Source organism: Dermacentor variabilis, unplaced genomic scaffold (genome assembly GCF_050947875.1).
Source record: "Dermacentor variabilis isolate Ectoservices unplaced genomic scaffold, ASM5094787v1 scaffold_12, whole genome shotgun sequence".
NCBI classification, from domain to species: domain Eukaryota; kingdom Metazoa; phylum Arthropoda; class Arachnida; order Ixodida; family Ixodidae; genus Dermacentor; species Dermacentor variabilis.
The window spans coordinates 9,858,727-9,882,613 of NW_027460280.1; the positions used below are offsets into that span (position 1 = coordinate 9,858,727).

Sequence of the window (23,887 nt, forward strand, 5' to 3'; positions counted from 1 at the left end):
CTCGATGGCCACGCAGTCACCGCCTTAGTCGACACAGGGGCTGATTACTCCGTCATGAGTGGACACATCGCCGCCCAGTTGAAGAAAGTTAAGACTACGTGGGAAGGCGCTCAAATTCGGACCGCTGGAGGACACCTCATAACGCCGACTGGAATGTGCATGGCAAGAATTACCATTCACGACCGGACATACCCTGTCACCTTCGTTATCCTCCAACAGTGTTCACGAGATGTCATTCTCGGCATGGACTTCCTCAACCAACACGGCGGAGTCATCGACCTGAAGTCGAAGTCAATAACTCTGTTGGAAGACCATGTGATACCGTCGGAGAGCCCTCATAGTCACCACGCCTTGAGTGTGCTCGAAGATCAAGTGAGCATCCCGCCTCGCTCCAGCATTGTTATTTCGGTCGGCACCGAAACACCCGCTGACGTAGAAGGCATCATCGAAGGCGACCAACGTCTGCTGCTAGACCGTGAAATTTGCGTCGCAAGAGGGATCGCTCGATTGCACGGAGGAAACACGAAAGTGTTGCTGACAAACTTCAGCCAGGAGTTCAAGCACATCAACAAGGGCACGACGATCGCATACATCGAGGAAATTCTGGAAAACAGCAACGCATTTGTCCTCTCGGATTCCGCCGCATCTACCCCGACGACCATGGTTCCCGAACCAGACTACGAAATTAATCCAAGTCTCCCGTGATTAAGCAACAGCAGCTCAGAAGTCTGCTCCGACGATACAAAGGCTGCTTTTCGATGTCATCGAGCATTCGACAAACACCAGTCACCAAGCATCGCATAATCACAGAGGAGTACGCTCGACCACTCCGCCAGAGCCCTTACCGAGTTTCGCCACGAGAACGCGAAGCTATAAGAGAACAAGTCGACGAAATGTTGCGCGACGACATCATCCAGCCATCGAAAAGCCCGTGGGCATCCCCTGTTGTTCTTGTGAAGAAAAAGGACGGAACCCTACGTTTCTGCGTCGATTATCGTCGTCTGAACAGGATCACGAAGAAGGACGTATACCCCCTCCCATGTATAGACGACGCATTGGATCGGCTCTGCAACGCTAAATGCTTCTCGTCAATGGACCTCAAGTCTGGCTATTGGCAAATAGAAGTCGACAAAAGAGATCGCGAAAATACGGCCTTCATCACCCCCAGACGGCCTCTACGAGTTCAAGGTTATGCCATTCGGACTATGCTCGGCGCCTGCAACGTTCCAGCGCGTGATGGACACGGTTTTAGCAGGATTGAAGTGGCAGACCTGTCTCGTTTACTTGGATGACGTCGTCGTCTTCGTCGAAAATTTCGACGATCACCTGAGGCGGCTTGCAACAGTACTAGAGGCGATCAAGTCATCAGGGCTCACTCTGAAGCCGGAAAAGTGCCGCTTTGCTTACGATGAGCTTCTGTTCCTAGGCCACGTAATCAGCAAATCGGGTGTCCGCCCAGACCCGCAAAGAACAGCTGCCATCGCACAGTTCCCGCAACCCATCGACAAGAAGGCAGTGCGTAGATTCCTTGGCATGTGTGCCTACTACAGGCGCTTTGTCAAGGACTTCTCACGCATCGCTGAGCCGTTGACACGTCTAACTAAATGCGATGTTGAGTTCAAGTGGGAAACGCCGTAGTCTGACGCATTTGAAGAACTCAAACGACGCATGCAGTCGCCCCCGGTACTTGCGCACTTCGACGAGTACGCCGATACAGAAATCCATACTGACCCCAGTAGCCTAGGCCTCGGTGCCGTTCTAGTCCAGAGAAAAAACGGAGTCGAACAGGTGATAGCTTATGCTAGCCGGTCGCTGTCAAAAGCGGAAGGCAACTATTCTGCGACTGAAAAGGAATGCCTCACCATCGTTTGGGCTACAGATAAATTTCGCCCTTATCTATATGGCAGGCCATTCAAAGTCGTCAGCGACCATCACGCGTTGTGTTGGCTAGCGAATATAAAGGATCTTTCAGGACGACTGGCGCGGTGGAGCCTCAGACTACAAGAATACGACATCACTGTAACCTACAAGTCCAGACGAAAACACTCCGATGCCGATTGCCTATCACGCGTCCCCATTGACCCGCCGCCGCAAGACGACGAGAATGACGACGCCTTCCTTGGAATGATAAGCGCGGAAGACTTCGCTGAACAGCAACGGGCAGACCCGGAGCTAAAACTCCTCGTCGAATATTTGGAAGGGCACACCGTTGTCCCCAGGGCATTTAAGCGCGGATTATCTTCCTTCACGCTTGAAAACAATCTACTCGTAAAGAAGAACTTCTCACCAGTCCATGCCAACTACCTTCTTGTTGTTCCGTCGGCGCTGCGTCCAGAAGTACTGCGCGCCCTACATGATGATCCGACCGCTGGACACCTCGGATTTTCCCGGACACTATCGAGGATACAAGAAAAGTATTATTGGCCGCGCATGACCGCCGACGTCGCCCGTTATGCCAGAACATGCCGAGACTGTCAGCGACGCAAGACACCGACGACAAGGCCAGTCTGACTACTACAGCCAATCGAGCCTCCTTGCCGACCATTCCAGCAGATCGGGATGGACTTGCTGGGACCCTTTCCGACGTCAACAGCCGGAAATAAGTGGATCGTCGTAGCGACGGACTACCTCACCCGCTTCGCTGAAACTAAAGCACTGCCGAAAGGTAGCGCAGCCGAAGTGGCGAAATTTTTCGTCGAGAACATCCTGCTGCGACATGGTGCTCCAGAAGTCCTCATCACTGACAGAGGAATGGCTTTTACAGCAGAGCTCATGCAAGCCATTCTGCAATACAGCCAGACAAGTCACAGGAGGACAACTGCCTACCATCCGCAGACGAATGGTCTTACGGAGCGCCTGAATAAAACCCTCGCCGACATGCTAGCAATGTACGTCGACGTCGAACACAAGATGTGGGATGCAGTCCTGCCGTACGTAACATTCGCTTACAACACGGCCATGCAAGAAACAACACAGGTCACGCCATTCAAGCTAGTGTACGGCAGGAATCCGACGACGACGCTCGACGCCATGCTGCCGCACGTCTCTGACGAGGAGAATCTTGACGTCGCTACCTATCTCCAGCGCGCCGAAGAAGCCCGACAGCTCGCCCGCCTGCGGATCAAGAAGCAGCAGAGGACCGACAGCCGACACTACAACCTCCGACGACGCTTCGTCGAGTACCGGCCCGGCGACCGTGTTTGGGTATGGACCCCTATACGCCGACGAGGACTGAGCGAGAAGCTTTTGCATCGCTATTTCGGACCGTACAAGATCATCCGACGTATTGGCGTGCTGGACTGTGAGGTCGTGCGAGACGGCATTTCGCTATCACAGCGGCGCCGCTCACGACCTGAAATAGTCCACATTGTGCGACTCAAGCCGTACTACCAGCGTTAATGAACTTTGGGGCCTCGCGTAACTGACCGTTGGACTTTGTTTATTTTCATTGTTTTGTTACTTGTGTTAATAAGTGTCCGTTTGTGTTTTTCTCTCTTATATTTGTAGCATCAGGACGATGCTTTTTAAGAGGGGGGTATTGACACGTGTACTTATCTTTATAGGGCAACCACGTTTCGCCGCCTAACAAATGTAATCGCACAGCGTGAGATGCACCTGCATGTATCCGAAGTTTCTGGAAAGTTATCGATGCTTCTATCCGCTGTCTGTTGTCGCCGAACCTCACGTTATCTGATTTCATCACCTGACGCGAATAGTGTAGAACTTTGTGGAAGGCACGCGGGTCCGAACGATTAGTCTGGAACATTCGACGACTGCTGTATAAAAGCGGACGCGCTTGACCCGCTGATCAGATTTTCGACGATCGCCGACCGTGTTTGCCGCTATCGTTGTGTTATAAGTGTAGCCTGTTTTTGTGGGCACAGGTTCGCCCAATAAAAGTTAGTTTTGTCTTTCACAGTATTACCACTGTGTTCTTCAACGTCACCACCACGTGACAATATTGATAAGGCTACTCAGTCACCTACGACCACGGCTACAATAAGATGAAAAATGAGACGCGCGTTTCAATATCGCTCTTTCTTTCCTGGTTATGTGTGTAAACGATAGCCTCGCAAGTAAAGGTTTATTTAGGAAACAGCAACTGAGATCCTGACTGCCCATATGTAATGCAGGATCTAGTTCGATAACTTGTGCCCGCCTGGAAGGTAATGAGACGGATATTATATAACGATTCAAGCAGCAGTGTTAAACGACTCACTGTTATTGCTGTTGTCAGCCGCAGCAAAATCCAGCTCCCGTTTCAATGCAGACTTGTTCCGAATGGCTCACGACCGAAACCCAACTTCCGGGCTTACATGTCCGCTTGCAAACACATAACTTCGCCCCAAGTTAAATAACGCGAGACATCGAAGCGCAAGAAACTAGTTTTAGAAACAAAGAAGCAACCAGTCTGAGTGTACGAATGAATGAATCCGTGCACTCGAAAATACCGGTAAAATTTTTAAATCCAGGCCAGAGGTCACGTGAAAGATCGATGATGCTGAACGCTATTTGCATTTATAATGATGAAGAAACAATAAACTTACCAGCAAAGAGTACAATATCTAATTAGCAATGATAATTTTGCCCTGTTTTTTATGTAAAAAAATGCTTTGGTAATTGTAAGCGAAAGTTTGTAAGATAGAGTTGCGCTTACTACGTCGCCTCTACCGGGAAATGTTGGAACTAACGTTAGCATCCCGAAGTGATTCTACTACGCTGGTTTTGTTAGCAGCGGCTCGCGGTCGATTTTTTCGCCCTCTGTGGCCATTCGTTGAACTTGAGAGTGTGCTACCACAGAACGGGCTACCCCGCGCGCACAAGCACAAACGAAAATCTGCCTCGCCGCGTTGCGCCAGCGATCGCGCGACCTAGGATGGATACGGATTGGCTGTGGTTCCCATTTGCCAAAGTGGACCTGCGCCTTGTCACAAGGAGGCTAGCCCCATCGTCATCACCACCAAACAACGGCGCCCCTCGCCATTGCCAGCTAAAATAAGAAGAGGTCTCAGGCAGGGCTGTCCATTGTCGCCTCTGCTTTTTATGATTTACACGAGCCAAATGGAAAAGAGACTAGAACAGAGCACAGTAGGAACCGACATAAGCGATATGCTGGAAGGGCAGAAGGTAGCTCAAGTGCTAACCGGACTGATGTATGCAGATGATATTGTACTATTTGCTGACACCCGAGTAGGGCTACAGGATCTAATGAGCATATGTGGAGAGGAGGGAGAAAAATTGGGAGTGCAATTCAGTAGAGAGAAGTCTGGGATAATAGTATACAATGAAGAAAGGGGGGAACCATTGGAAATACAAAGCACTAAGATTGATCATGTTGAAAAATACAAGTATTTGGGCATATGGCTAAACGAGGGCAAAAAGTACTTGGAAGAACAGGAAAAAATTATGATTGAAAAAGTGAAAAGGAACTCAGCTGTAATGAAACACAAGGCACTATGGAACTATAATAGGTACGAGGTGGTTAGGGGCGTATGGAAAGGGGTTATGGTACCTGGCCTTACATTCGGAATTTCAGTACTGTGCATGAAATCGGAAGTTCAGGCATGCATGGAAACGAGACAGAGAAGTGTAGGCAGGCTGGCCTAAGGAGCACACGGGAACACCCCTAATGAGGGAGTGCAGGGGGACATGGGATGGATGTCATTCGAAGGTAGAGAGGCAATAAGTAAACTAAAATTTGAGCAGAGACTCCCAGCACTGGAGGAAAAAAGGTGGGCAGAAAAAGTGTACAAATATCTATACATGAAAAGTTTGAACACAAAGTGGACACTCAGAACGAGGAAGCTGAGGAATAGATACCTACAGCCGAGGGAGCGGGTCCAACGTGGTTCTAGTATGGGAAAGGAGGTGAAGAGACGGAAAGAAAAATGTGGGAAGAAAGAATGCTCGGAAAGCCAGCGCTATCTATGTATAAGTCACAAAAACAGGAGATTAAGAGAGAGCTCCTATTTGATAACTCGCGGGGCAGCTCACTATTATTCGAAGCTAGGACGGGGGTTTTGAGAACGAAAACATACAGGGCTAAATTTGAAGACGTGGATCTTTTGTGCACAACTTGCGAAGCCGAAATGGAGACCACAGAGCATATAGTGCTGAGATGCACAGACCTTCGCCCGACTCTGGCAGAGGGAACAGTGGCAGATATGGAAGGGGCATTAGGTTTTCCCGGGGAAGGAGGGCAAATAGACGAAAAAATAGTGGCAGTAACGAAGGGGAGGCTAGAGGATTGGTGGAGGAAGTCAAGGGAGAGATACCATAAATCGGGGAGATAATGTTTCCTATGATATTTTAGATAGTTATTTTGGGGGGAGGAGGGGAGTGAAAACTAGGTTAAGGAAAAGAGGATATAAAGAAAGGGGAAAAAATAATAGGAGGGGAAGCAGAAGGCTAGGTGGCGCCAGCCGCCGCCCGTTACAAAGGGTGTAGCCGCCATCCATCCATACAGGTGCCCGGGCCAATTTTATTAAGGTCTCCTCGATTTGGCTGCACTTTCTGCACTAGTTCAGGGAGTGCAGCACTCTAGCACTCGATTTGCCAGTGCAGCTAGTTCATGTACACTTCGGCACTAGATTCTCCGCAAGTTCTTTTCTCGTGCACGTAGTGCAAGGCTTTTGATAGCAGACGACACATGCGCCTCCGTGGCCATGCGGGTGTTGGTAGAAGGCATCGACGGCGCCTGTTATTAGTAACGCAGCACGGACGCCAGTTTTCTTCAGAATGTGTACGCAGCATCTTGTTAAGGGCGCTTTCCGGGTTCAGCTACTGCTAAGTGCACTGAAGGCCGGGATTTTCCCTCAGGTCATAGTCGTTTGTATTAATTTTCACGAGCTTACCGCTACCTCGACGTTAAAAACCACATCGGTCAGTCGTTTGAAACGTTGTGCCATACACTCTAAGAACAGTTTACACCCTTTGGCTTGCCCCTTCTGCCACACAAGAATAATCGTCATCTGCCTTGATGCGTTTCCTTTCTTTATCGCTGCAAGCCCGGAACTTTCCAGTGACGAACGGCACGCGCGTTATCAGAAGGGGCACTCCAAAGAGTGTAAACTGTTCTATGCTGATAACGCGCGTGCCATTCGTTACTGGAAAGTGCTGGGCTCGCAGCGATAAAGAAAGGAAACGCATCAAGGCAGATGACGATTATTTTTGTGTGGCAGAAGGGGCAAGCCAAAGGGTGTAAACTGTTCTTAGAGTGTATATGATTCAGAAATGTGTGGAAACCGCGCTCGGTCATGCTTTCTGAATAATGATGCCGAAGTTGAACTAATTTCTAGGTACTAATACATAAATTCTTTCCACAGGACCAAAAAGGCCATTGCGCACACGTTTAAGCTCGCGGCACACACCAACAAAAGAAAAGCCACAGTCGCCCAGTCGCAGCAGACGAAGGCCTGTACGTTCTTGCACTTTTGTCCTCGATTTGACCGCTGCACTGAGAGCGCTAGTGTCGCGCTACACTTACACTTGAAGAACTGGCGCTGCACTGGCACGACACTTTTCTGAACTAGTGCAAAAAGGTGGGCAGGAAAAGTGTACAAATATCTATACATGAAAAGTTTGAACACGAAGTGGACACTCAGAACGAGGAAGCTGAGGAATAGATACCTACAGCCGAGGGAGGGGGTCCAAAGTGGTTCTAGTGTGGGAAAGGAGGTGAAGGAGACGGAAAGAAAAATGTGGGAAGAAAGAATGCTCGGAAAGCCAGCGCTATCTATGTATAGGTCACAAAAACAGGAGATTAAGAGAGACCTCTTATTTGATAACTCGCGGGGCAGCTCACTATTATTCGAAGCTAGGACGGGGGTTTTGAGAACGAAAACATACAGGGCTAAATTTGAAGACGTGGACCTTTGGTGCACAGCTTGCGGAGCCGAAATGGAGACCACTGAGTATATAATGCTGAGATGCACAGACCTTCGCCCGACTCTGGCAGAGGGAACAGTGGCAGATATGGAATGGGCATTGGGATTTCCCGGGGAACAAGGGCAAATAGACGAGAAAAGAGTGGCAGTAACGAAGGGGAGGCTAGAGGAATGGTGGAGGAAGTCAAGGGAGAGATAATACCATAAATCGGGGAGAGAATGTTTCCTCTACTTTTTTAGATAGTTATTTTGGGGGGAGGAGGGGAGTGAAAACTAGGTTAAGGAAAAGAGGATATAAAGAAAGGAAAAAAAAATAAAATAGGAGGGCGAGCAAAAGGCTAGGTGGCGCCAGCCGCCGCCCGTTACAAAGGGTATAGCCGCCATCCATCCATCCATCCATCCATCCATCCATCCATCCATTCCTGAATGAGTTTGTTTATCGGGGACGGTGCAGTGGGCGCAGGTTTTTGGTGAACGTAAGCTAAGTGGATGTACGAAAAATTTCAGACGATTGGGGCTATGTTTATTTTATCGCAAAACAAATTTTAAAGCCCAGCTCAACGGAGCGAAAATTTCGTTGAAGCGAAAACAAGCCCGAAAAATTGTTCGTTTTGGCGAGAACTTTTTTGCATTGACTTCTATGGCTAGCTGACGGGGAATTGGAAATATTTCTTTGAGGAGGAGGAGGAGGAATAAACTTTATTTGTGCACAGCAGATTTGAGACCTAGGCCTCTACCTAAATGACGGCCTCGAGCCCTTTGGCCCTGGCGGCATCTTCGGCCTGCTGGATTGCCTTGAGTTGGTCTTCCGGTGCACAGCTGAGCAACGCGGTCTCCCACTGCTCTCTGGTCTTAATTATTTTATTCTGTATGGGTGTACGAGGACAAGCCCAAACAATATGTTGTAGGTCCGCCCTTTCTTCACAGAATCTACATCTATCCGTGTAAAGGTCCGGGTAGTAGCGGTGGTAGGCCACCGGGTTCGGATATGTATCTGTTTGTAAGAGGCGCCATGCCGTCGCTTGCCGTCTATTTAACGAGGAGTGTGCCGGGGGGAAATGGGCCCTTCCCAATTTATAGTGTTTGGTGATCTCGTTAAAGCTGGTCATCCGGTCTCTCTCCGTTCCCAGTATTTGTTGCGTGTCACCTGCTCGGCCTGTCAGTTCTCGAGCCAGGTTGCGCGCTATTTCGTTCCCGGGAAGGGAGGAGTGTGCGGGTGCCCAAATAATGTGGATGTCGCGATCTCCACGAAAGTTGTTTAAAATTCTCAGTGCTTCCGGCGAGATTCTTCCCTTTGCATAGTTCTTGACGGCTGTCTTGGAGTCGCTTACTACGATGTTAGCTTCCGTGGAGGCTATTGCCAGTGCTAAGGCAGCTTCCTCCGCCACCTCTGCCTTCCATGTTTTTACCGTCCCACTAACTCTGCAGTCACCCTCTAGACTCGTAGCAACTATGGACATACTATGTCCATTTGCGTACTCCGCCGCGTCCACATAGACCACGTCCCTGGCACTACGGAATCTTTTGTGGAGAGCTCTCGCTCGTGCGTTTCTTCGATCTTGATTGGTGAAACTCCGGGTGCATGTTTCTGGGGAGTGGGGGTATTGATAGATGTTCCCTTATTTTCCTTGGGATGTCTCTCCGCACTCCGTGCTGTGCTTCGTAGGTTATTCCGATGTCATCTAAGATGTGTCTCCCCGTCAAACTCTGTGTAAGCCTTTCATACTGCGCTACTCTCTGGGCCTCAATCAGTTAGTCTAATGTGTTGTGCACGCCGAGCGCCAAGAATTTCTCGTTTGACGTATTTGCCGGAAGTCCCAAGGCTTGCTTATACGCCCTTCTAGTAATGCAATCTATCTTGGTTTTCTCCGCAGCGTAGAGCTTGAGGTAAGGAACCACATATACAATGCGACTGATTACGAATGTTTCTATTAATCGGATGAGATTGTGCTCTTTCATGCCATAGTGCCTGTTGGATATCCGCTTTATTAGTCTGATTGTTTGTTGAACACTATTGTCAAGTAGTCTAATGGTTTCTCCGTTATGGCCGTTTTCGGATATGCGGAGTCCCAGTATTCTCAGGCTCTCCACTATCGGTATCGTGGTGCCTTCTACTGTGACCACAATGCCCGGCCTTTCCCTAATGCTTTTTCGACCCCGGCATGTGGGCCTATAGAGCAGAAGTTCTGATTTTTGTGAGGAGCATCTCAGTCCCTTGTCTTTGATGTAGTCTTCCACCGTGTTTACGGTGGAAGACTACATCACCGTGACTACACCGTGTTTACGGTGGAAGAGGAGAGAAAGGTACTTAGTTTGGTTTCTTAGTGCTTTTTTTCCCTCCCTTTGTCCTTTTTTTTTCTTTTATATATATATTTTTTTCTATTTCAGTAATTTTTTTTTCACAAGCACCGCTTTCTGCTGCTCCCTTTATTATCTCTTTCAGAGGCGCGATAGCCCAGACACGATAGCCGATAGCGAAGCAGGTAATAGAGAGTTGCTGTGCACACGGCCATTGACACACCGGCTGACACATGGCCATCTCAGCAGCCTTGTGCACAGCACTCCTTTATTCTCAATTCTACACCCTTGCCGCTAACACACCTTCAGTCATTGCCGCACCCACCCGCCTTACCCCCTCTCCCCTTTAGAAGAACCTTACCTAGATATACTGTGCCAAGGAAAGCATATCTCACCTTGAAAATGACAAGTTCACTTGTCGAAACGTTGGCTCCTGTTTTTATCTTGTTCTCGTTTTGCTCATCGTTGGGCTAGTTCATATTTTATGCTTTTGAAGTAGGAAACAAAGACAAGGACTGACAGAAAATATAGAACATAGGTGCTGGCTAACAAAGCACAGCCTCCCCCATACATACACGTACCTATCGTCAATGATATGGACATGAAGATTAAAGATCGCAGAAAAGGTGAGTCATAAAAAAGGTTGAAAAATGTGGTAACCCCCTCAAAAGGGAATCTAGGGCACACCTTCCAAGAATGCGATTTCTTTTTTTGTTTAAAGTGATTGAAGATGTGATAATACATTCAGCACCTCCTTTGTGAATTGCTTAGGCTTCGGCTATCAGGCACGCATATACTTTTCGGTATCTCCTGATGACCTTGCACGTGCAAAAGTGTGGTGCGCAAGCACACTTGGCGCACTTTAATGCCAAGTTATTTCCTTGCTTTTGCCAAAGGTTGTTAGTGTTGCTAAAGTGAATGTTGAGGTAGCATCCACTTTGGCTGATGTACGTCTTTCTGCAGGAGAGTGGAATTTACACAACACTGACAATACACTTCACGTGCAGCTTCATGTGCTTGATGATGCACACATCCTTCCTAGGTCCTTAGAAGTTCACACGTCTGCACAAGCAACCTAACTTGTTTGAGCCTGAAAACACTACTTGAACTCCTACCCGCTGTGCAACTTTATTAATACTGTGGGAGATGCCATGTACATAGGGGACGACGTTCGTTCTTGAACTGTCGTGGGTGTTTCGTCCATCTTGCGTACTCTTGCAAAGAGTTTTCAGAAGCATGGCCACTAGACCTCTTATTAGTAGTACTGGAAAGCCCATGTTGATTAGTCTTGTTATTCGAGTTTTGAAGCTCAAGTCTACCTTGTGTGGTGGCATGACTTAGAAACAGCATTGCTAAATGCAGCGGACTCTACTGCATTCTTTACAAGTTTCGAGTGTGCGGAGTTATAGGGAAGTAGGAGTTTTACTGAGCGTGGTGCATAATTTCAGTATATGTGGTCATTGAAAAACTTAATGGGAATAACAAATTTAATGGTCAAGTCAGGGTGCGGATTCTATCTAAACTTTGCCTTGTGATGAAGCATCATGGCAGCGCATGTGCGCTACCATGAAGCCACACACTGAAGGCAGAGTTTGTCACCATGTAAAGTTTCATTAGCTCCTAGGGAACCCTCTGGGGAACTCCCACGTTTTGAAGCTCCCTCTCCCTTTTTCATTGTTGCCCATTCTCCTCCTCTTGTCAGATCGCCATTTTGCATTTTCGCTCTGTTAGCAGTTGGGGAATAGTGCATGTGGCACCAGTGAACCAGAACTCTGCTTACGAGAGCAGCACTCGGTGGCAGTCCTTTACAGCACAGCAGATTATTTCATTGCCAAAGAGGTGGGGAACAGAACAATTGGCCGAAGCTACAAGATGGGAGAGTCGCACATGTACGAGACTGTTCTTATAAAAATTTGAGCATTGTTGTGTACAGTTATTTCTGCTGGTTATATGCGCGGATTTTTCTGGGATATTATTGGCGGCGAGGACTTAAGAGTCGCCATCTGCCGGAAGTGCCTCGCTTGCCTAGTATGAGGGATAATGTGGCGTGTGCCTCATAGGTTTGGCTGTTGGTTCTCAATAAAAACACCACGCGGGAGCCCTCCTGGACATTATTATAAGTACTTTGGAAACGACAGAAGTGTTCACTGTCAAAATAATAATCTTGGGCTAACAGAAAGCACAGAATGGTTTGCAGATGCTATATCTTTACCGAATACGTACAGTGAACGTCCACTGCGCGCAGTCGCTGCACGGTCCCCAAACTGGTTCCTTGTGTGAAAGGTAGACAGTCGCTAAGAGCAAATTATGTGAAATATGTTCTTGTAGTGGGCTCTCTGCGTAACGAAAGGGAGCATAACAGAATGAAGCCTCAATGCAGCGATCGCATGGGTTCGCAGAGACCCACCGTGTGTCTGTATGCATGTCCGCGCACAATGTTTCGCTTTCACTGCAAGCACGTTTTCGCACTGTGCCGTGAACCACAGCATATGAGCATTTCGCCGTACACAAGCAAACGTTGTTGTGTGGACCCTATCAGAGCTGTTCAAAAATAATATCATAACTAGGGACTTCGACGCCTACGTTGACTTTTGATATACTATCGGGACGATTTAATTTTTTTTCTTTTCTTCTAAATTATTAAACATTTCAATATCATTATTTCTCAAGTTGCATTGCACCGTATGTTTTTTTGGTATTCTCAGCAAGCAGCTTCCTGCTGTTTTTTTAAATTTTTTTTTGCTTAATCAAGTACATTCATTGTTTGGTGCTAACACAAGCATGACCATATTCCATGCCTTTCTTTAATTTGCTTTTTCCTGTCCCCTTTCCATTCCAGTGAACTTGCCAGTATCTAACATCAACATGTTCATAGACCAGCGCTTCATGACATTAGCTGGGCAGCATGTGCGGGCGAGCGTCTCAGTGCGTGCTTTCTGCTACTCGCCGAATATTGCAGTCGTGGCGCCGTATGAGAAATCTTCCTCGCAGAAGTGCTTGCTGCACACCCTATTTGTAGCTGATGGCTGCTTGCTAGTCTAAGTTTTGCGATCCAAGCTTTATGCTGCTGCTTGTCCTGTGGGCATGTGTGAAGCCCGACACCGGGCTCTGTCGCATGTGTCCGCCACTGCAGCACCGCAGTTGGGCGCCTTAAAAGGCAGCCACTGCCTATTATAGTGCTTTCAAGTGTTGTCCAGCAGACACACGAAGCCAGGAAACCTCCCAACTTGATCAGAACCACAGCACAGGTGGGACTTTAAACTTTGGCGTTTCTGAAGCAGCCAGCACGACCACTGTGTCCACGTGATCTCTCATACCATATCACGCCGGCGGCAGCGCCAGATTTTCCAGTAGTGGAGCTCGCCCCATTACTTGTAGGTGTAGATTATACAAGAACAAGAACATGGGTTATATGGTCTTTATTGTTGCTCCCATGTCTCGTATCAGAGATACTGATAGGCCATCAGAATTGACAGTAGACGTTTTGCTGGAAGAAAAGAACGCCTTGCTGCTGGTGGGGACTGAAGAGGGTCTAGCAGCTGGTGGTCTTTTCTTCCTTTTACCTTTTTAAGAATACCAAGATTTTGTCACAATGCTTGTCTATAATTCTGACCGTCAATAAATTTTCCCCATTCTTTCTTAGCTTCTTGTTGTTCTTGTGTGGCTTCATTTATTTTAAAGCGCTTCCATTGCTCGGTCCACAAAGCCGGATGGTGCACACAGTCTTGTAGCACTACATTTCACAAGCGAAAAATGCGAAAAACTGGCAATGATGCACATGTCAGATGCTTAAAAAAGTGATTTGGCACGATAAAAGCGTGCGTGCGATCGTGGCGTAATAGTTAGAGAATTGGGCTACTGTGCTGGAAGACAAGGGTTCGATCCAACCATTGGCCATACGTTTTTATATAGCATTATAGGCAGACTTGACCCACTTTGTAGGTATCTAACAGAAAACTAACAGTGTATCTAGCAGGTATCTAACAGTGTGTTGACGTCAACGCATGTCAAAGTGTGCACGAAATCCCAAGTTTGTAAGGGAAAGAACGAGGTATAGAACTGTCACTTTGATAAATGAGTGTGCAAGGTTGTCCATAATGTACCTGCTCATGGCTATCGAGACGTCAGAACCTTAATTAACTATGCTACTTGGAGAGTTGGTGGTGCTAAGTTATGGCGTGGTCAGCTCTGCCTAAATGTCCAGTGTGAAGGAAATGTTTGATTTGCAGGGAGCACGTACCGGATCTGTTGGATAAGCTGTACACGTTGCTGTCAATGGAGCTCAAGGGGAAGTTCCTGGACAGCCTTCCAGTGCATGTGCTGGAGGGTGAGCTGCACAGCCCGAGCCCTGCCCTTGCCAAGGACTTAGTTGACCAGCTGGCCAGCATGGGCCAATTTGAGCTCCTGGAACGTTGCCTTGTGTGTCTAGATGTGGCCTGCCTGGACCTCCACCAGGCCAGTTTAATATTTATTTTATATTGCTTGACACAGCATGTGATGACAGTGATGGGATGATCCTTGGCAGCTCAGCCAAAAAATGCATCTGAAAATGTTGCCTTACGGTGACATTCGACTTAGTAGAGATGACCAGTGTAGCGTGTAAAGGCTCTGATACAACAGTTGTGATTAAGACGGGAAAAAAAATTTAGGAGAATAAGAACACGCATGCAATATTGCCGCAGAGAGCTCTCCAGATGCCAGTTACGAGCACTCTCGTGAAGTACCCTTCCAAGCGCCTCATCGCTAAAGCCCCTAGGCATTACTCATCGCATCGCCATTAGAAGAGCACCAGTAACGCCTCACGCATGGCGATACAGTGCATGTCTCCCGTGCACACGCACACGGCAGCTCCCAAGTCTCCCGTCCAGTGAGAAGCCACGGTGTGGCTCCTGGCCGTCGGGGCACGTGAAAAGTTCGTTCGGCGTGGAGACGTGGTTGACTGTGGAATAGGCTCCTGTTAACTCTTCTTTTAAATTGTGTGAATGCTTAATATTGAGTTTCCAGGCACAAGTTTGCCCACAATAAACCAGTTTGTTTAGTGTGCTTCATTAAAGAGTGCTACATTTCTGGTGGAAGTGCGAGTTATGATTGGAAGTCCCCAGTTCGTAAGAAGACGGAGACCCGACCCTACACCAGCGCACAAGCCGCCGCATCCGAAAAGACCCGCCTGAGTTCGGACCGCTTCCTGTTGCTGCAGCAGTGCAGGCAACAGTTACCAGCGACGGTGCAACCATGACCAGCCCAGTCGCATCGCCCCAGCTCATCGTGTACCCACCACGCACGCCCGAGTCCTTCCACGGCGATATGTTCGAAGAGCACTTCGAGCGAGTGGCAGATTTCAACGGCTACGACGAGGCATGGAAGCTTCGCAACGTGTACTTTACATTGAGAGAGTCAGCGAGGACGTGGTATGTCAATCATGAAGCGACGCTGTCTTCATGGGAAAAATTTCGCCGACAGTTGCTTGCCATGTATGCCAGCACCGATCGGCGAGAGAAGGCAGAGCATGCTCTACAAGCCAGAAACCAGCGTACTAACGAGAGTGTCGGCATGTATATCAAGAACGTGTCCCGTCTCTTCAAGCGCGCGGATCCAAACATGACCGAAGAGAAGAAATTATGCCATCTGATGCGTGGCGTTAAGCAGGAGCTGTTTGCAGGACTCGTCCACAACCCACCACACAGTGTTGCTGAGTTTTGCACCGAAGCGACGATCATAGAGAAGGCGCTGCAGCAGCGTGCCCATCACTACAATTGTGATGTCACCAGCGCACCAGCCGATCTCCTGTCAGCAGGCCCAGGCAGTAACACCAAAGCACTAAGGGAACTGGTGAGATCAATCGTAAAGGAGGAGCCTCGAAAGCTGCAGCTACCGGAAGCCACGCCGACAGTTTCAACTCTCGCCGCTGTCATTCGAGATGAAGTTCGCCACGCCATTCTGCAGCCAGGACTCGAAGAACCGTCTGTGCATCATGAACAACCACCACTAGTACGTCGCGTGCCGACATACGCTGATGTGTTATGCCAACTGACCGGGCATAGTGCTCCATTCGCGACCCCCAGCACCCGCCAGCCGACTCTGCGCAGTGGAGCCCTTCTAGCAGAGCTGAGGCCATGAAAAAGCGATGTGTGGCGTGCACCCGACCGGACGCCACTCTGTTTCCACTGCAGAGAAGTTGGACACCTTTACAGAAAGTGCCCGTATCGCAGAGCAGGTCTTTGTGGCTTTACAATAAATGCACCTTGTCCCCATAATGGCGAAAGACCCATCGAAATTCAGGACTACTTGACCAGACAACAGGACCCGGCTGCTAGATACCAACACCAGTCCTGATCACCAGCGTCTACACGCTACCGATCATCAAGTCCACGGCAATCCTCGATTTCACCAAGGCGTCATTCACTGAGCCCACGTCAGAAAAACTGAAGTGAGCGACCTGTGGAGGCGAGGCCGCTGACGTTCGAAAAAGACAAGATCCTCCATCAAGTTTACCGAGCAGCCGCAACGAACAGAAGTGGACGAATAAGAAAAGTGAACAGAGAATTTCTTCAGATTTGTGCATTACGACAGACGGTCATGAATTGAGTGCATTAGTTGACACAGGTGCTGATTATTCCGTTGTAAGATGTGCACTCGCCAAGGAACTCAAAAAAGTTTTGATGCCGTGGAGTGGACCCCAGACCTCAGAGTGGACCCCACTGGGTACCTTATTACGCCCCTGGGTAGATGTGCAGCAAGAATCGGAATTCTAGGTTTTTCCTACATAGCTGATTTTCTCGTGCTACCAGAATGTTCGAAGGATGTAATGCTCAAAATAGACTTTCTTCTAACAAATGGTGCCATAATCAACCTGCAGAATTCTAGTGTGTCATTTTCTACGAAGCAGGCTATAGACATGCAAGAGTCGGAGGAGCTAGAACCTGTTGCCTTGTGGGTTACCGACAATGACATAACCGTGCCACCACGATGCAGTATGCTGGTTCGCGTAAGAAACGAAGTATTCAGTGAGTCGGAAGGTATAGCGGACGCCACTGTCGAGCTGCTGTTGAAAAAAGGTATTTGCGTAGCACCAGGAATTGCTCAACTACGCGATGGGTGTGCTGATGTATTGCTGACAAACTTCGGAAGTGAATTTTAGCATGTCGCAAAGAACACAGCCATCGCCTTCCTGCACAGCGCTACTGCAGTCACAGATGTATATAGCTTAGCGTCAAGGCCGCCTGCTGTCCAAACTATGCATGATGCCGTAACATCAGTTGCGATCAACCAAAGTCTGACGCCAGCCCAGAAAGAAATGATGGAGGGCCTTATAAATGAATTCGCAGAATGTTTCTCCACCTCGTAAAAGGCACAGTGCACACCAATTGTTAAACACCGTATAATAACAGACGAAGCGACCATGCCAGTATACCGACATTCGTAGCAAGTGTCACCTGTTGTTAGAGAGGTCATAAAGAGTCAGGTGCAAGAGATGCTTGAGGACGATGTCATTCAGCCATCAAACAGCCCGTGGGCGTCGCCCGTAGTCCTTGTGAGAAAGAAGGACAATACATTGAGATTCTGTGTTGATTACTGGAAATTGAACAGTGTGACCAAGCGTGATGTATACTCCCTTCCCCGCATTGATGACACGTTGGATCGCCTACGACATGCAAAATTTTTCTCTTCATTAGTTCTCAAGAGCGGGTGTTGGCAAATTGAAGTAGATGAGACCGTGAAAAAACTGCTTTCGTAACCCCAGATGGCCTGTATGAGTTCAAAGCGCTTCCATTTGGCCTCTGCTGTGTGCCTGCAACATTCCAGCGCATGATAGACAGTGTCCTCTCGGGTCTCAAATGGCACTCATGCTTAGTTTACCTAGACGACGTGGTGGTATTTTCCGCAACATTCGACCAGCATGTACAGAGCCTGCGCTTAATGCTCCCAGCCATCCGCTCGGCAGGCCTAACCATTAAACCAGAAAAGTGCCAGTGTGGATTCCAAGAACTTCTTTTTCTGAGTCGCGTTATTAGCGCGCAAGGTGTTGGTCCGGATCCCCGCAAGACTGCTGCCGTTGCGCAATTTCCAAAGCCGACAAACAAGAAGACAATGCAGAAATTTTTGGGACTATGCGCTTACTATAGACGATTTGTAGAAAACTGCTCAAAAATTGCCGAACCTCTAACGAAATTTACTAAAGAAGACGTACCCTTCATGTGGCATACTAAAGAAGAGGTTGCATTCAATGAACTAAAGGAACGATTGCAAGCCCCACTGATCCTAGCTCGCTTTGACGAGCCAGCGGACAGAGAAGTCCACACATATGCAAGCAATCTTGGTCTTGTCGCAGTTTTAGTTCAGTGGCAAAATGGGGAAGAGAAAGACATAGTGTATGCTAGCCGCACTCTCTCGAAAGCTGAAACAAATGACTCTCTGACAGAAAAGGAGTGTTTGGCTGTCATATGGGTCATCAGCAAGTTCCGACCATACCTCTGTGGCAGGCCGTTCCGTGCAGTCAGCGATCACCATTCTCTTTGCTGGCTGGCAAACTTAAAGGACCCATCTGGACGACTTGCGAGGTGGATCCTCAGGCTCCAAGAATACGACATTACTGTTTTATACAGGTCTGGAAGTAAACATAGCAATGCTGACTGCTTGTCCCGCTCACCAGTGGAGTCTACTCCTTCAGAAGAAGATTTCCCGTTTCTTACAGCGATGACAGCTTCGGAAATCGCCGAGCGTCAACGGGCTGACACAGAATTGCTCCCACTCATCAAGCACCTCGAAGGATACGACGTCCAAATCCCATGTATGTTTACGAGAGGTTTATTGTCATTTTGCCTCCGAGATAATGTGCTCTACAAGAGAAACTTTGAATGCAACCAGGAAAAATTCTTGCTCGTCGTACCGTCAGCCATGCGACCGGAAATTTTGGAAGCTTGCCATGATGAGCCATCGTTGGGTAACTTAGGTGTCAGCCGGACGTTTGCCAGAATTCGTCTGAGATACTTCTGGCCTAAGTTGTTATCGTCGGTGCAGCATTACGTGAAGACATGTCGCGAATGTCAAAGGCACAAAACACCACCCGTGAAACCAGCCGGCCTTTTCCAACCTATAGACCCACTGAAGACTCCATTTTAACAAGTTGGAATGGATCTTTTTGGCCCGTTCCCAACATCATCGTCAGGAAAGAGATGGATTGTAGTAGCGACGGACTATTTAACACGATATGCTGAAACTGGCTGCCTTGAGCGAGGAACAGCAGTTGAAGCTGCAAATTTCTTCGTTTGTAGCATAGTACTGAGACATGGTGCACCAATGGTCGTGATTACCGACCGTGGAGTGGCTTTCACAGCTGATTTGGTGCAGTGTTTGATGAAGATGACTCACACCAGTCACAGAAAAAGCACTGCATACCATCCCCAAACAAACGGCCTGACAGAAGTTCTAAACCGAACCCTGGCCTATATGCTGTCCATGTATGTCGACCTCGAACATAAGACATGGGACGCAATCTTGCCTTACGCCATGTTCGCCTATAATATGGCAGTACAGGAGACAACTCGGGTCACTCCATTTCAACTGATCTATGGCCGCGCAGTAACAGCCACACTGCATGCTATGTTGCCAGCAGATGATGACAACAACAACCCGTACGACGTCGACAACTTCCTACAACGAGCTGAAGAAGCCTGGCAGTTGGCACGGTTCCGTATACACCAGCAACAACGTAGGGACGCAAGCTACTACAACCTGCGCCGCAGAACCACCCAGGCACCCGCCGTGGTTGCTCAGTGGCTATGGTGTTGGGCTGCTGAGCACGAGGTTGTGGGATCGAATCCCGGCCACGGTGGCCGCATTCCGATGGGAACGAAATGCCTAAACACCTGAGTACCACCCCGGCACCAAAGTGTGGGTATGGACACCAGTGCGTCGTCGTGGACTATTTGAAAAACTCCTTCGCTGATACTTTGGACCTTACGAAGTTATTCGCCGAGTAGGTGACCTGAATTACGAAGTCATCCCTCATGAACAGGAGCAATCAAAGCGGCACAACCATGCGGAGGTCGTACATGTAGTCCGCATGAAGCCTTACTACGACAGGCAATGAAAACACATCTATAGCTCAATTTGTTTCATATGCATCAGGACGATGCATTTCCAAAGGGGAACTAATGCCACAGAGAGCTCTCCAGATGCCAGTTATGAGCACTCTCGTGAGGTACCCTTCCAAGCGCCTCAGCGCTAAAGCCCCTAGGCATTACTCATCGCATCGCTATCAGAAGAGCGCCAGCAACACCTCACGCATGGCAATACAGCGCGTGTCTCCTGTGCACTCGCACATGGCAGCGCCCGAGTCTCCCGTCCAATGAGAAGCCACGGTGTGGCTCCTGGCCTTCGGGGCGCGTGAAAAGTGCGTTCGGCGTGGAGACGTGGTTGACTGTGGAATAGGCTCCTGTTAACTCTTCTTTTAAATTGTGTGAATGCTTAATGTTGAGTTTCTGGGCACAAGTTCGCCCACAATAAACCAGTTTGTTTAGTGTGCTTCATTGAAGAGTGCTACAATATGACAAGTCTTTACCTTCATAGCTGTTCTTGTAGTGAACTTAAATTAAGCCACTGTGATGATTGGCTGGGAAAAGCTCTCATGAATTCATTCGTGCCACTATTTATGCATACGTATATCATATCTATACAGATTAGGCACTTTGGACTACAGTAGAATCTTGTTCATACATTTCGAAAGAAAAAAGAAAAGAGAGAAAACATGCTATCAGGGAAAACGTGATTTGAAGCCACTAAAAAAGGTGCAGTTTTGCCCAAAAGACTAAGCATCGATTGCGATAGCAAATTATTAGACAGCTATACGAAGTAAGACACGAAGTGGGTAAAATCAGCAATTTGATTCGTTATATTGAAATTTTGTTGTATTAAAATGTGACCTTTTATGCAAATGAGTACAGTTGCCGATCCATTTTTCTTACATGGAAAGGGGCTGCAGAATTTTCTGAATTATTGGGCAATCGAAAAAAGCAAACTTGAATGAGAAAACAATTCGCTTTGATAAATTGGGACGTCTGTGAAGAATGATACTGTTTCGTGCCACATACGTCGACGATATCTTCATATCGGACGTACGAATTAAGCGAAGCCAGCCCCAGTTTCGCGTGTACTCTGCTCCCTAGCTGATAGCGTCACCTGCACTGGGACGATGCTGGCAGTGGGGAGTGAATGCTTTGTCTGCCACTCGCTCCAATGAGTCACCAAACTCGAAATTGCACAACCTCCAATACTAAATGCGTGGCAAGACAGCTATCAAGGTGCCACTCCCTCTCATCACGCCCACTCTTTGCACACACGGCAGATTACCTCTAACGCAGGGTGCACGGCTGTGTATGCTCTCAGCCGTGCTTACAGCCATACGCAGCCACGGCCAAGAAACTCGCCAACTTACCCCTCACTCTGCACCCCCACCCTGCCCCCTAGCACGCGCTTGATCGTGTTACCATGGCTTTCTCCCCCTCTTTGCCTTTGCTGGCGCGGGAAGGCTCCACCCGTGAAGCCACCATCTTTCTTGTCTCACCCTCTCACACTTTCACTTGCACCGAAAGCAAACAGTGCACGGGGCGCGAGAGGATCTTATCACACTTGGACTTTATACGGAACACAATGTGGCTCTATTTAGGGAGTCTCTCCCGTCGCACAGTGGGTGATTTGAGAGGTTTGCTAACAAGCAGCCACTTGTAGTTCAATCATTTGACCATCTGCATCCGCGGAAGTTTCCATTTATTGTCTCGGTATTCCTTTGCAGCAGCAGTGAAATTTTATGATCTTGGCTTGTAGCGCGAAGTGAACACGGACACAGAAAGGAAATTTTGTTATATTGAAATCGCATACAAACATACCTTGTTATATTGAGGTTCTAAATACAGGGTGTTTTATGCACAAGAGGTTATGAAAAGTTAAATACTTGGTTATATCGAGGTTAAACTGTAGTCTTATCGGCCGGATAAAGTTATGAACATTTGCTTACTAACTAAATTAACAAGCATGGTGTCATGCGCATACAAGCAAACATGAACATATCTCACTTGATGACCACGCACACTTGTCAAAATACTGGTGTGAGGAAGCGAGTGAATTGACCTTTGTGCTGCCTCTTGCTTCACCACAAACTAAGTGGTGAGAACACAGTGCACACGAAGCTATCAGCGCTGTGCACACTCTGCTTCCATCGCAGATTGCTTTCAAGGTAAGGCTCGCGTGGCCGCGCCATATGCAGCTACCACCAAAGCAGAACTCATCGAAGTACCTCCCCCCCCACCTGGAACCTTCCATATGATAAAGGAAGACAGCGCGCTACTTCTTTTCTCCCTTGTACGTGCGAGATTGAGCCACCATTGTTGGCTCACCCTCACGCACTTTCACTCGCACATACAGTATACGGCACGTGGCAACAATGTTATCGTAATTGAACTTGATACGGAACATGCCGGTACACCGACTGACAGGCCCACATAGCGTCACCGCAAGCTCATTGCCAGGATGGTCAGCTCCATCTCCACCATCGGCTGCAGCTTCTTATTTGGGCAAAAAATAGTTTCCGCTAGATAAAGTGATGCGCAAATTGTACATTTTATAAGAAGCTATGTCCACTGTCAAACGTTTAGTGCCTTCAATACTTAGGTGCAGCAGGCAGGGCGTAGTTTGTTGTTTTATTCATGTTATTTTATTTATAATGCCCAACATAATTTTTATGTCAAACATTTAGTAAAAACAAGAGTTCTGATACCTGTCGTGCTCAGCTGCAGTGCAGGGCTACCGCTGGCGCACGGTGAATCTGCTTGGCTGTGCTCGCATCGTGGCCAATGGCACCGTGAATATATCAACATATTTTTTTCCGAAGTGTGAAATTATTACTAGGAGAGAGTAAAGTGGTAACAACAATAACAAAACATTGCGACTTGTACTTGTGAGCCCCGGCGGGTCCTTCTAAAGCGGCGTCAGCAACAGCTCCCAAGTTAACCGGAAAAGGCGTAGCGACAATATTGCAGTCGAGTGATCAATAGCAGTGCGGCTGCTGACGGCGCCAGAGCGCAGCCATAATGACCACTCCTCTGCCGCTGATTAGCCACAGTGTTGCACGCCTGGTGCAAGAAATATGTCCCGGTCCCATCATCCTCTATATGGCAGAGAAATCTAGCCCATTTGCATGCAAAACTGCTGTTGTCCAGTGGTCCGCGAATGGCATGTGGTGAGCTGCTGTGCTGCTACTGTGAATGAGACAAGCAAGAAGGTAGGAGATGCGAGAGCATTTATTTCCTGATGAGCATGTCTGTAATCGTTTGTTGGCATAGTACCTGACCTTTTGAATGGAGGAGTTCCTTTTCGACATACTGTATACCACCTTCAGCATTTGCATTGTCCTTTCCACAAAAGAGGCTGCGCAGTGCATTTAGTCTGGCGAGGGCCTCAGCAAAAGTAGCGGGCGGGCACCTGCCATCATCTTCGTCATTGTTTATACATGATCATCTTTAATCTGTGCTACAATCTCTGCCTGCTTTGGGGCTCCCACGTCAGGACATTGTCATCCACCACAACGAAAACTGCGAACGAGCCTACGGTGCCAGTGCACCCTTACTCCGCTTCAATTTCATCTTCAAAAGCACATGCCAGAGGGGTGTCGCAAACGCTTGGCTGCAAATCATTGGCCGACACCGAAA

General features: G+C 48.2%; 1 protein-coding gene across 11 annotated transcripts in view; it reads left to right on the plus strand.

Annotated features, from left to right (window-relative positions):
• Positions 1-23,887, plus strand: part of Vps8 (vacuolar protein sorting 8) — a 947,651-nt gene that overhangs the window by 356,266 nt on the left and 567,498 nt on the right. For all 11 annotated transcript variants that reach the window (XR_012825005.1, XM_075677146.1, XM_075677136.1 and 8 more), the window contains one exon: positions 14,414-14,639. Coding sequence is in view for 10 of the 11 variants with exons in the window: in XM_075677146.1 (XP_075533261.1) it covers positions 14,414-14,639 (226 nt within the window). In the remaining variant the exon portion in view is untranslated. The remainder of the gene's footprint in view (positions 1-14,413; positions 14,640-23,887) is intronic.